The sequence below is a fragment of the Zingiber officinale genome, chromosome 8B (assembly GCF_018446385.1).
Source record: "Zingiber officinale cultivar Zhangliang chromosome 8B, Zo_v1.1, whole genome shotgun sequence".
NCBI classification, from domain to species: domain Eukaryota; kingdom Viridiplantae; phylum Streptophyta; class Magnoliopsida; order Zingiberales; family Zingiberaceae; genus Zingiber; species Zingiber officinale.
Window position 1 is genome coordinate 57,936,386 of NC_056001.1, and position 14,618 is coordinate 57,951,003.

General features: G+C 34.1%; 1 protein-coding gene across 6 annotated transcripts; it reads left to right on the forward strand.

Annotated features, from left to right (window-relative positions):
• Nucleotides 1-527: 527 nt before the first annotated feature.
• On the forward strand, nt 528-12,252 carry LOC122014923 (ubinuclein-1-like). Of its 6 annotated transcripts, XM_042571448.1 has the most exons (14): nt 528-1,045; nt 1,293-1,376; nt 1,501-1,590; nt 3,294-3,370; nt 4,333-4,918; nt 7,001-7,100; nt 7,178-7,287; nt 8,827-8,913; nt 9,712-9,837; nt 10,000-10,131; nt 10,630-10,677; nt 10,865-10,963; nt 11,585-11,712; nt 11,831-11,882. In XM_042571448.1, exons 1-14 carry the CDS (start codon nt 722-724, stop codon nt 11,868-11,870), a joined length of 2,031 nt encoding a protein of 676 aa, XP_042427382.1. In that variant the 5' UTR covers nt 528-721; the 3' UTR covers nt 11,871-11,882. The 6 variants fall into 6 exon arrangements, with proteins under 6 accessions (XP_042427382.1, XP_042427378.1, XP_042427380.1 ...); XM_042571444.1 differs by having other exon boundaries at nt 11,585-12,252; XM_042571446.1 differs by having other exon boundaries at nt 7,004-7,100; nt 11,585-12,252.
• Nucleotides 12,253-14,618: the final 2,366 nt, after the last annotated feature.

The window sequence follows — 14,618 nt, forward strand, 5'->3', positions numbered from 1 at the left end:
TATGTTTCCAAGATACCTTCCAAATCCTTGTTCTTATGTTTACCAATTTGGTAATCATGGCGAGTAGCTTTGCTTGCAAATAAATGTTGAGCTATAAAAAGTGAGTATAAGAATAAAAAATTATCAGTAATTTAAAAAAATATATATATATATTAAGATGAATATATATAAATAAAATAAAAAATATTATAAAATTGAGTTATATTTATTGAGAGTAAATTTTAAAACGTCATTTATGCATTCAAATAAATACTCAGAAGTAATATGAAATCATGATAAATAAGTAAATTAATAGAGATTTAATGAATAAAAACTTAATTATTGTCATTGTTACAATGCATCCGTTAAAACATTAAGGAGGGAAAGAATATTTTGAAAAAAAAAATAATTTTAATATTACCATTTGATAATTTTAAAAGTACACTGTGAAATTGAATATTTAAAAAAATAGGAGCGTGGTTTCGATAAAAAATTTAAAAAAGGAAAAAAATACGGAGAATAATTTGAAATGTGGTCGATATATCCCATTCGGGAAAAGGAATGGAGTTGGGTTCACCTTCGCCTTCACGCGCCGACGAAGGCTGGTTAATTGAGGCCTTCGGCGTGTCTGCTCAGCTCAATCAATCCCGCGCGATCCCTCAACGCCTCCGCCACCGGCGCTAGGGATCGATCCTGATCACGGATCTCTTCTTTGATCTCTCCGAGTCCTCATCCTCCTTCCATGGATGCCGCCGCTAGGGCTTCCTCCTCTTCCTTCCCCACCACTTCTTCCGCTTCCGCTGCCGCCCCGCCGCTGCCGCATCTCCAGACGGCGGCGGTGGCAGCAGTGGCGCCTTCGTCATCGGCTGCCGCCTCCCTGCAGAACGAGCCGCCGCCTACTGACGGGGCCCAGAGGCTTCGGTTCTCGGTGACCCTCAAGCCCGGGGAGACCACCATTGTGTCCTGGAAGCGTTTGCTTAAGGATAACGACAAGGGGCAAAGATCCCCTCCCGTTGCTGCCGTCGCTGACCGGCCCCTCGCTGCTCAGTCCGGAGAAGTCGATGCGGTAGGGTTTTCCCTCTGTAATGATCTCACCGCTCCCTTTCGTATGCAGCATCTTGTTTCGTTATTCCTGCTGTTGTAATCTGCGTTTGACTTTTTCCGGCGAGAGAGCTCAATTAGTTTGCAATGTGCTACATGCTCCCGGGACGTGCGTTCTCTCCAGTTAAAATTTGTTATTGATTTTGTGTATTTGTTTCTTATTCAGTATCGCATTTTATATAAATCTAGTTTATTGTTTGTGGGGACATCAGCCTTCAGCAGCAGATCCAAAAGATGCAGTTCCGCCTCCAAACCGCTTTAGCGCAGTTATAGAGAAGATTGAACGCCTGTACGTGGTATGGAGTGCCTCCTACATTCATATTCTTGCTTATATGATTTTGGATTTTTTATGAAACCATTATTTTCTGATCTTTTACACGCTGGCTAATGGCTTGACGAAGTGTAAGTTTGTTGACCTAGGGAAACCAAAGTAGTGATGAAGAACTTGATGGCATCCCAGATGATGATCAATATGACACGGAGGATTCATTTATAGATGATGCTGAATTGGTTAGTGACAGTTACCCATCTATGAATGTTATTGCAATAATTAGTACTGAGAGAGACCCTAACATCACTTTTTTTTATTCCTATCTTTGTTTATTTTTCAAATGTTTGTTGCATCATCAATATGCAAAAACTTTTTGAACTAATTGAATGATTGGTTAGTTTTTGGTATATACTAGTAGATTTGAAACACCAGTTTAGTGAAGCCACTGAAGTTTAAAACACTGGCTAGAATATTGATATTGGCAAGTTTTTGTATTAAACAATTTTGTTCAATTTTCTACCTTGATTTCATCCTACAAAATTTATTTGACTTCAATTGCATGTTCTGAGAAGTGGTCTATGCACCTGTATATGATAGACAATCATATAATTTAATATTCAATTGGCTTACCTTGACGAATGGAGTTTATTAGTTTAGCTCTTTTTGATGTTGAAGTATGGATAAGCTAGAGATGAAGAAGATAAATGACATCCTTTATGATTAATCTTTGTGATTTAATATCATGGAGATGAAAAAGAAATAGATTTCTTGTACATGACATTTCGATGGATCTTATTCAATGATTTAGAATAAAAAATATCATAGATTGCAAAAGAAATGATTTAACTTGATAAATCTAATTTTAGACTTCCTGAGCCGAGGTGACCAAGGGAGAGCTTCAATAATTAGATGATAGGTGTTGCTTCACTACTGTTGTTAGTGAGACATTGTTGCCGCTGACAAAAGGTGGCTGTCACTAGAAGAGGTCATCTTCTATAGTGGAACCAGGGGAAGGAGGAGGTCTCCTTCTGGTGGTTTAAGCAGAGGGAAGAATTTATCTCCTTTGTGGTAGAAGCAGGGGAATAAGATGATCTGATAACTATAGTTGTCATGTGGGTCTTAGCAGAGGTGGAATGGAATAGGCTGTCAGCTACCTGTTGGAAGAGGACAAAGGGACAGTTTTGGTGGCTGGGATGCTGGTGATGAAGGGGTTGGGTTTTCCACCAGAGGAACCGGTGGCTGATGTCTGATGAGGATTTTGGGAGGAGGCTGGGGTGATGGTCAGTTATTGTAGACCCAAAAGGAACTTTATTTGTCAATGAAGTTGAGATGAGAAGGCAATGACTATGGCATGGGCAATATTTGCCATTTTTTTCAGGTATGTGGGTTGAAAAGTACTATTGTGCACATTGAAAGTAAAATGCCTTACTTTCATGTTGATAAAACATTTTCTTATCCCTAGTTAAAATCAATTTTCTAACTTCAGTGAGGTTGTATAAACACCTCAGTATGCTCAAGTTAAGACTCATTTAAACTGGTTGCCAATGTTATGGAAAAGGTAAATTGACATTATCCAAAAACATAATAACCTAGCATATCCTCTTTATTATAATATTTTATTTATTGGGTTAGCCATTTTATATGAATAATTTTCTTAGTATAAGTGTTCCATGTTTAAATACTAAATCTCTTCACTTTGAAATTTTCCCTTTGTTAATAAGCTTTGCTTTACATGATAATGCACTAACCATTATACTGCTGTAATGAGATGCACCTTCTAGCTATGTTCATACTTTATTGCAATTTGATGGATAAACATTCTTAAATTCTTAAAACATGCAAATAAATTATATTATACCTTTGATTCTGTTTTCTTCTTTTTTACTGGTTTAACATTGAAGGTTATATTGATTCTGCTGTTTTTTTTTTTTAATTTTTGCAGGATGAGTACTTTCAAGTAGACAAAATGTCGACAAAACATAATGGATATTTTGTCAACAAAGGAAAGTTAGAGCAAATGTAACTTTCTGCCACATGATTTGTATTTTCTTGGGTGCTTATTTGCTTCAAGATAACTAATCTTGACTTATTCAAAACATGCTTTGCTTTATGTTCTCTATATCTTTTCTTTAGTCATTTTAATTATCATTGAAATTGTGTAGAATTTGCAGTTTAAGTAGTATGGTTCTTTGGTATTGTGTTATTTGCAGCAATGAAATGTTAAATTGCAAGACTTTGTAATCATTAATCTCTCATGTTTATTGCTTAATTGAAGTACAATAATATATAAAAGCTCATTACTCAATCGACAAGTGAGAGTTAAGAATTGAGGTATATATAGGGGGAAACCTGGTCCATATTGACAGTTTTTCCCCCGACTGGGATGTCTAGTTCTTGAAAAAAAAAGATCTTTGCGTAGAATGGTAGGATTCTATGTGAGGACCCTCCAAAGGCACTATGCTAAAGGCTTTGCATGTTTGTGCCCCATTAAAGGACATATTTAGAGTATTTTTGTTGGATAACAAACTGCAATATATGGTTCCTTATGTGCATGCTGGTGAGTAGTGGCCTTGTTTCATATGGCTAAGCAGACATAGTTAGAGTGTTCTTGTTGGATAACAAATTGCAATATATGGTTCTTTACGTGCATGCTGGTTAGTAGTGACCTTGTTTCATATGGCTGATATAGCCTATGTAGTGGAATGTTAGTTATCTTTAGTCACAAACAATTACCGATTTCTTAGCTTTTGATTATTTATCTCTTTTAGTCATTTATCTCAGACGAGGTGGATGATGGTAAGGATATATTTCTAAAATGGCCTCACCTATCTGGACTTCTCTTGGAACTTGATTTAAGCCAGTGAAAGTATTGATCATTGATTTTGTTTGCCCTATAGTAAATTCAATGACTGTTAAAGTTTCTCTGGATTGTAAATTGAATTATAATTTCACAAGATTTTTGCTTTTGTTTTCTGTAATAGTGAGTCTAGCTTGACACCTAAAGAGGCACCAAAGAAAAGGAGAAGAAAGGATACTCCCAAGCTGCATGGCGATGGTAGTCATATCATAGTTTCTAATGACCCAGCAAATGCTGGCAAAGTACGAGCTAAAGATGCTGCTAGGAGCAGTTCAGTGGCGGGAAGGAAATTAAATCATGCAAAAGTTTATGCATCATATGGTGAACATTACAATGAGGAAGGAAGATTGTTAAAATATCGACCAAAAGCTACTACAACAGTCAGTAAAAGGAAATCTGTGGATTTCACCACCACATCAGAAGAACAATCAATCGCAAGACTACCATATAAAGACATTTCATCTACACCTTCTGGGTTGAAGGATTTTGATAAGCATAAAGCCAATGTTGGAACTTCTCACAGGTCAAGGGCAAGTGACTTTTTAGACCAAGCACATCGTGATAAAGGACAAGTATATTTTCAGTCAAAAAAGTTGCTAAATGGTCAAACTAGGGAGGCATCCACAAAAGTCAGACATGCAGATAGATACAATTCTGGTGATGCTTTTTCTATGAATTCCTCTGGGAGTTCATATCATGTACATTCAGCGGTTAGTTCTTTGCTCTTTGATGATCATTGTATTTCGTTTATTTTACCTTTCTCATAAAGAAATGAACATCATTTCAGCTTTCAATGACTTGTTTATTTGACCATTTCATATTTGCTATGAACTTCACCTTGTCTGAATGACCCGTGCACAGTGATTCTATGGACAGAAGGGAGTGTCTCCTGCAAAATAAAACTGTCATTTTTCCTGAAAAAGAAAGCCAGCTTTCCTAAAGCTCAACCTCCTAATCCTTTGTTAATGCATCTGTTAACTTCATGGGAAGTGTAGAGTTGAAAGTTAAATTATATATATCTTGGTTGGGGTACGCCAAGTGATCACCTTAAAGAGAAAATGACGCTGTTATTTTAATCTTCTTTAATTATATATATGATTAGGTTAACCTTTTGAAATTTTCTTTGTTGAAATATTGCAATTTTAAGCTAATTAAGGGTTCATAGTGCCACATAAATCTGTCACGCTGCTTACATATTAATCCTGTCTCCATTGAAATTAAAAAATGAGTTCTCGCTTTTCAAATTAAGGATGCTCACTGTCTTTCTCTTTACATACTGAAATTTACTAGTCACTTTGGTTGCCTCTTTTATTCATCTGTTTCTCTGATTTTATATCAACATTGGACCTAGAGCTTTGTTATAGTATTCTCTTGGTTATACTGCAAAAATTTGTTGTAACAAAGAATGCTTTGTGTATTTGCTTAGCTTGGCTTCCTTCAGATAAATTCGAGGAAATTATTTTCTATTGTGGTATTAATTAGGGATTAAGAAATTTAGACATTTATCTACATTTTGAAGGAATAGGATGGAAATATGATTGCTTGTGTGGAGCATGGATTTTTTTTGTAATATATAAAATAATTACTTGTCTAGTCACTTTTCGGTATCATTAACTATCATATCTTTGGGCATTCAAACCTATATTACTCGACCATGGACTTGATTTTGTATTAAAGAGATTATTCTATTTTCTAGTTTTCCTTCATTTACTTTTCTATACAGAACGTAGTAACTGTTATACCTTATGACCTATGCCTTCAAGATTAGAATACTTCATTTATTGGTTTTCATCATCCTTATGAAGTTGTATTTCTTAGCGTCAATGCCATTTAATGTTGGTTGTCTAGCAAGCCTCAACCTTCTAGTTTTACATCATTTGTTGTTTTTCTCTACACAGATGCATGGTGAAATATGCTTTTAAGAGCATTTCTTGTACTGGTTCTTCAAAATGGAGCTCCAATTCCCATCTTTTTCATTAATGATCCCTAAACTAGTTTTCTGACAGCATTAACATGACATTATGAATATTTGTGAAGTTATGTGATTAGTCATTATTTTACTTAGTGGAGGAAGAACTCTTGTATACCAATCTTCTGTAAACTTTGATGAGTCAGTGCGTAAAGCAAAGATTGGTGGATAAATACCTTAACATTTTCCTATCTTCTTTCCCTGTAATGGAAAAAATCTTTGTAGTGCCAAATATTGGATTAGAAATGGAGAACTGCTTAGATGCAATCAGTGGATCACCCTGGCCTTTTCCCTATATATATATATATATGAGCCTGCAAAACCCCCATAAAAATAAAATATAGATTCACAGTTAGCTAACATTTCTAAAAGATTAATCATTTTGCTCACACCTGTGACTCTAATAAGTAATGGTGCCAGTGGATCTTCACCTTTATTTTCTGGGAAAAAATTGTTTAATGTGTATCTGCTAACTAGTTCTTTTACATTGCTTCTGCACAGTTTTAGTGAAACAATCGGTTAAGAATTTTTTTTTGAGTTTTGACTCATGCTCTTCAAACGAGGAAGGCGAAGACCAAAAAAGACTTGGTAATAATAAAACAAAATAAAATTTATTTAAGTATAAATGATGATATAGTAGGAGATAGAGCGGTGTAAAAGGATCCATATAGCTGACTCCATCTAGTGGGATAAAACTTAGTTGTTGTTTTGACTCATGGTGTTCACTCTGCCATTTTGTAGACTACCTGTTTTGCGTTTTTTGTGGCTGGGAATACTTTTGTTATGCCTAATTCTTCTTGCTTTGCTATTTGTTGTGTATTAGCAGAAACCATTCTCAAGGGTGAAAGAAGGCTCTTCTGTTAGACCTAAAGGTACAACACTTGAACGGGCTATACGCGATCTCGAAATGATAGTGGCTGAATGTAAACCTTCTGAACTCCAGATTATTTAGTCATTAACAGCATTTTATTTTTTGAACTTCAAGAACATGGTTCTGTAGGTAGACCACCAACTCTTATTGTTCGAGATGCAGATCCTGCATTTCAAAGCATCAAAAGGAGACTTCCCCAGCCTGTAAAACAGAAGCTTGCTAAAGTAGCCCGATTATCGGTATTGTTGAATGGCCTTTATTCTCATTACCTTTGTAGAGATCTCCACTGCTACTAAAGAAAAACATCAACGTACCCTATATGTTTCCAATTTGTTGGAGCTCATACTAGAGGATCTTTAAAAGTTTAGTATGGTACGCTTTGGTTTTGACATAGGGGATTAGTTGCCTTTAGCTAGGAGAATGAGACTTCTATGAATTCCTTAGTTCATCTGCCAAATGTATCAGGAGGAACATAGTCCAATGTATGTATTCAATACCTACTAATTGGACATTTTTTTTCTTTTGCTTTTCTGTAGACATATTAGGGATTTACTACCCTGGTATGTAAAATTCAGTTGTTTCATAGCTGTGATCAGAGTTTTAAATATGTTTTTACACACATTGGGGCACCATGTAACATTACGGGCAATCTCCTTCAGATGGAACACTTTGAGATGATCAAGCGAAGCTCTGGAACAACTCTGGAACATCTTTTTCTTTTTCTTCCTACAATCTGTACCAACACATGGTATGGGCGTTGGCACTGAAACCAAAATCACTTTAGTCATTCACTAATATCAGTATCTGAACCTATATAATTTTGGCCAATCACCATTATTGACATCTAAATTTTTGTTGCAATTGCTATGCATCGTAGACCTATTACTCTTAATGCTATATAATGTTTCTGTTTTTGTTTAAGTTGCAAAGCTTCAAAAAGGTTATATATGTAAAAAAAAAGGGTAGCTCGGTGCACGAAGCTCCTGCCAATGCAGGGTTCCGGGGAAGGGTCTATTATATGCAACCTTATCCTTTTGTAAGAGGCTATTTTCAAGACTCAAACATGTAACCTTTAGGTCGATATCAACTTTATTATTGCACCAAGACTCCCCTTCAACTTTACATATGGAGCAAGAAGCAAAAATAAATAAATATTGAATTCATGTTACCTCTTCATGTAGTATTGTCATCTTCCTCTTCCTATCATTAGCATATGCCAGCGAGACTCAGTTGGCAACAAGCAGCAGCAGCATCCAAATTTCTTGTATATTTCATCAGGAATTCAAATCTAATGAAACATAAAAAAATTTGTCTGCCCATGTTTGTGCTTGTTCCGATTATTTGCATTGGGCTACATATGGATGCTATCCATCCATCTGAGTTATATGCAAAATATCATTATCATCGTTACAGCTCAATATGTTTCATGATACAAACAAACATTTAATAACTTTATATGATTGGAAGAAGAAAAAAGTTTTTGCAATTTTCCAATGGATACAGTTTTGTGGGTCTGACTAAATTGTATCCACCTATTTCAAAATGTTATTTTCTTGTAATTTATGAGCCTCTTGGCACCGGTCACATCTGCTAGTGCTAGCACATGATGGAATTCCATCCAACATGCTCACTGTGTTGCTTTTGTGACTTTTCTTTGATTCTTCAACATTTCTTTTCTTGTTTACCTGTAAATTATATCAAATGTTAAATTATGCTTAGCAAATTCTTTTTCACCTCTGGATCAGCAGTTCATAATCAAAAGAAGTCACTTTTTTTAGGCGAGCCAAGGTAAAATTTCAGAAGATGAGTTGGTAGATCGACTTATGGGCATTCTAGGTCACCTAATGCAGCGCAAGACATTGAAGGTAACCTTTATGACAAGTTAAATGGAGTAGGGAATTAGGTATGCTGCTTTATTTTGACAGAATATAATTATGACTCGTTATTTACGTATTCTAATGGTATACATTTTATTAATTCAATATAATGGCTTCAAATTTCAGTGCTTATGGATAAACACAAGATTTAAAGTATCATTTTGTGCTAGAGTTTTGGTGTACGGGTTGGAATAGGATGGTTTTAGTATTGTGCCGTGTTGACACTCAGCACACTTCTTATTATTCTTGCTTTTCTTGACACTTCAACTGGTTCAATGGTGTATAAATGAGTTATGATTCTCTATGTTGACTGAATATAATTTTGAAATTATTTACCTAGACAAATGATATAGTTATATTGCTCTATGTTGACCGAATATAACTATGACATTATTTATCTAGTCTAATGCTATACCTTTTTATTAAATCAATATAATGGGTTCAAATTTCAGTACCTGTGTTGATTGGTATCAATCAACACTTAAATTCATTAGCCAAGAATATGCAAAATGATAAATAAACCATGGCTCACAGTTAATAAGCTACTACATCATTTCCTCACGGCTTGAAATTGTAAGCACATGCTTCAAATAACTGATCAATTCACTTCCTTCTTAATATTTGGTTACTGGTTTGGAAAGAGATAAATCAATCAGTCTGAAGGGACATATGTTCTTGTTTCTGTATTTTTTTTATTAAATATTTCATTTCTATTTGATTGGTGGATGTTTTATGTGGTTAAGTATTCCTTCACTTCGATTCTTTTTCTTTTGTACATCTTATTAGAAAAACATGCGAGCAATGGTTGAGTTAGGTAATTCAGCAAAACAGCAGAAAGCCAATAGATTCGAACAGATAAAAAAGGAGGTTAATGAGATGGTTAGAGCACGGGTTTCTCAGTTGAAGTCCCAGGTAATAGTTAATTGCTGGGCACGTAAATTTCTGAGATTGCATACCATTGATAGATCCATAACTTCAAATAGTTGGGATTGATGGTCTGTTATTGTTGTCTCTCATTAGTGAATTTATTTCAGCTATTACCTTGTCAGTTCTTATGGTGAACTTATATTTCAGTTGGCTGAGCAACAAGAAGGTTCAACTATTGACTTTAGGGAAACCAATAATGATGAAAGAAGAGCCCTGAAAGGAAGTATGGATTCTTCACTAGAAGACAAAATTTGTGAACTCTATGATTTGTATGTTGAGGTACCAAGTGCTGCTAATATCTTGTTTCTTTTTATGATGACATACAGTTTTGATACAAAATTTCTCTAATATACTGAAGTCAAAATAGATAGTTCGCGGAGATTTCTGTGCGATTAGATAATGTTAGTGTTAATGGAATTTTAAAAGGCCAGTGTTAGTAAGATTTGAAATCGTATCCTAGAATTGATATTGTTGAATTATCCAGCGCAAGTTGAATACTCCAATGATCCATTTTTAGTCTGCACAAGGTTTTAGGTCTCAGTCCAGTGCTAGCATGCTACTTGATATGACAGAGTTTAACGGCTCCTACCTGTACTCAAACAGTATTGGCTGGCACAGGTTCTTTGCTGACCTGACGTCATGCCAATCCTGGTCCACACATGACCTTACACTCGAACCAGTACGTGTTGCCCATCTCAGGTCGCGCGACTAGGATTCCAAACTCCAAGTTAGGTATTGGATGTTGGGTTATTTGAAAATTTATATTATTCATTTCAGGGAATGGACGAGGACAAAGGCCCTCAAAGCAGGAAACTCTATTTAGAGGTAGTATTAAATTATTAAAATGATCTCTTGATCAGTTACTTGTTGATATTTCTTTTTGGAGGTCTCTTTATTAGTTACTACTTTATATTTAGTAACTATTTTTCATTAGTTACTATTTATTAATTTTATTTCACTTTGATGACTTATATATATATTTTTTCATTGAAATGTTTGTTCTACATCCCAGCTTGCAGAATTGTGGCCAAATGGTTACATGGATAACATAGGCATCAAAGATGCTATTTACAGATCGAAAGAAAGGAAAAGAGCACTTTTGCAGCATAAGGTCTTGATATCCCACCTATCTGTTACCCTTCTTTTGTTTTTTTTTTTTGCAAATTATTTCATTATCTGAACCTTTAATTAATTAATTAGAATGGTATTTATCTTTAATGCATGCCATTATGTTCCATTTAACATTTAAAACGTGTTATACCTAAATGTTATTACTTTGTATTTTTTCATGAAAAAAAAATGTTTGTAGATTTGGTAACGTGCACTGTTTGTTGATTTATCAAACATGTTAGGCATGCAACCATACTTGTCTTTGTTATTCCCCTGCAGAATTCAAATGATGTTTCTGAAGTTTGATAAAGATTGAGAAATCTCTCGCTGACAATGGAGCATTAGTAATAGAACTTGTAGGCCAGGGTTTGCCTGCCTTAAGATATAGCTCAAGAACAAGAGAAGATTTTCTTCCCACTGAAATGCATTGTGAACAAATATTATATAATTTGATTTCACCCACTAACTTTTCTGAATCAACAGAACCCTACCGACTACACAGTGATTTGGATATCCTAATTATTTTTTAGAAAAATAGTCTGCTCTCCGCTTCTTGTTATTGTTGACCTTTCTTTTTTTTCCGTATGCACGTTAAATTGACATTCTTTTATACTCTTTTTAGGCTCGTGATGAAGAGAGAATCAAAAGAAAAAAGTTGGCTTCTGCGATTAGAGCAGGCGAATCCAGTCCAGCTTCTCAATCACGGGGTTCACAAGAGAAGACATTTCCTGCCATTGATACAGCTGCCAAGTACCTCCCAACCACTAAGCTTGTTCCTAATCAAGTTTTCTGTTCAACCAGCACAGCCGTGGATGCAACACTACCTTATACTAATTCTATCCAACCTGTATCGAAAAATTCTGACAAGGCTAGAAATGCTGATGCGAGAACAAACCACGAGGATGTAAAGAAAAATTTGAGAAGGAAGATGGAATCCGAGTCGAGCGAGACCCGTGTTCAGCATGCCATGGATAAACAAAAGTCTCCTAAGCTTCCTGATGAAACAAATGCAAGCAACCATCCTAAGCCGAACCCTGAATCGGCTGGCCCTCCAGGTTCTGACCAGGCAAACTGATTTCCCAACAAAGAAAGATTAAAAATTAAGCAAGGCTCAATTGATTTTTTCCCCTTCTTTTTCTAATTCTATATCATAATCTTCTCGACCAATCGTAGTCCCTCTGAAGTATCATTTGATGTGAATTGCTGACATGGCTTGACATTTAGGCTGTCCCTGCGATTACGAACTGATCTTTTTACTAGAACAAATGAGTATTGCCATGTCTCTTTCAATGAATATTCTCAAACCGTTTGAGTTTCATTTACTTTATTTTTTAAGTTGTATTTACTTAAATCTTAATAGCTTTTTAGCTTAGCCATTAGTCATAGTTCCACAAGATTGGCATTTTAACATGCTTTAGTTATTGTAATTATTTAGATTTATATAATTGATTTTTATGTAAGATTTAATGCTTCTATAAATTATTTTTAATAAAAATTTTAAAATAGTTAATTTCGGATGATTTATAAAATTGTAATAGGTATGCTTTATTATTATTATTATTATTATAAATTAATATATGTTTGTATTAGGTTTTTTTACCGTTTCTTATTCTTAATTAATTTAATGACATGGTCAATTTTAAATTTAATTTTCTTTAAATATTCTACAGTAAATTACTAAATTATGTAAAAGTTGTTCTAGGAGTTATAGTGTCTTGGTAGAATATCCAGGTACCTAAGTTATGACATATTTATAAAAAAAAAAAAATCTCTAAATGAAGTACGCAATCAAAGGATGTTAGATTCTTGGGTTGTCTATTGCGTGTACTTTCCAATTATCTAAGTGGTTGGTGGAAAAAATTTGCGGGACTGGATCGGTCATTGCAGGGCTAGTTAATGAGGTTAAATGAATTTATCAATTTTTTTTAATTATGTAAAAATTGTTAAAAATTCAAATCATTGGTAAGTTTTAAAATTATTAAATCACATATCTAATTTCATTTTTGCCCCTTTAAATCGATCGTTACATTGCAACAATAAATTCAAATATTATTCATTAACATAAAATGTCCTAAATCTATTACTATATTGTAATAATCGATTAAAAAATTTAATTCATGTTTAAAAAATTACTGCTCTCAATATGGTGTATGAAAATGACGTTTGAGAGCATAAGTATAATTCGGAGAATTAGATAAATATATATGATTTGGTTTCATATTATTTTGAGTTTATCTAGTTTCCCTTATTTAATATGTCATTATTGAGAGTAGTAATTTTTGAAACACGAATTAGATTTTTCGAAAACATTTGTGTTTAAAAAATTGTTGCTTTTAATATGATATATAGAAATGATGTTTGAGGGTATGAATATAATTAACAAAACTATATGAACACATAGATGTTGGCAAAAGACAAATACGCTCGCCCTCAGCGTCCCCCGCCAACCCGTCCAGGGCCAACACGGAGGAGGTAAATCATGGGCGGCTACTAGCCTTTGGAATAGTGATTAGCACATAAGGGAGACATTTACCTAGATGAACACATAGATGATAGTAAAATAGGTTGATAAATCTCAACGCAAATCTTATGCATTCTATTCAATTCTTAAGAAATTATAAATTAGGTAGATAAAATTATGGAAGCGTACCAGAATACATAGTATGCAGTCAATTTTGGGCAAGATATTCAATTTGCAGATTTTCCTTAGTATCTAGAGAGTTTTGTCGATGAGGAAAACAAAATAAAAGCATCGTCTATAAACTGGAACCATAACCCTTATTTATAGAACATAAGTTTGCCTATTCTATTTTGACCCCTCAACAAATTAGAAATTACATATGGTATCCACATTAATATATTCATAACAATAAAGCCCTTAAATCATATTCCTTAATGATAAATTTGATCACATTAAATTATGACTTATTTAATTAACGACATTAGACATTTATAATTACAGTTATGGTCCCAAAATTCTAACAATCTCCCACTGGACCATATGTGTAAACTTATAAATGTTAACCTTAATGAGCTCATAACTTTTGTGATCATAGTCATAGGGCTTCCTTAACAATCTCGTCCATTAATTATATAGATATAGGAGCAATGTTGTCATTGTTGTATTTATCACAATTAAACCATCAATGGCCACATACATCAATATAATCAAATGACATAGATCAATTATGAATATGTGTCATGAATACATGCAAATTGACCTATTCATGTCAATTTTTAACTGATCCTCCTTATAATCAAAGTGAGATCAAAACGTTAACTTAAGTTATACAAAGTATAATGAAGTAAACATTGAATTTTATATCTGATGAGATAATCTCCAAATACATAAGTTTTAACAATATAACCAAACATATATAGTACAAACTTCCACTAGATCTAGATTTTACCAAATTGAATAACACTCATATGAGTGGTATGCTCATAGAAGACATTGGGTGGTAAACCTTTTGTAAAAAGATCTACTATCATAGAGTTTGTACTTATGTGTTCTATAGAAATTTGTCCACTTTATACTCTTTCTTTCACAACAAGGAACTTGATTTCGATGTGCTTCAATTTTGTCGAGCTCTTATTATTGTTAGAATACAATACAGCTGATTGATTGTCACAAAATAACTTCAATGGTCTTTTAA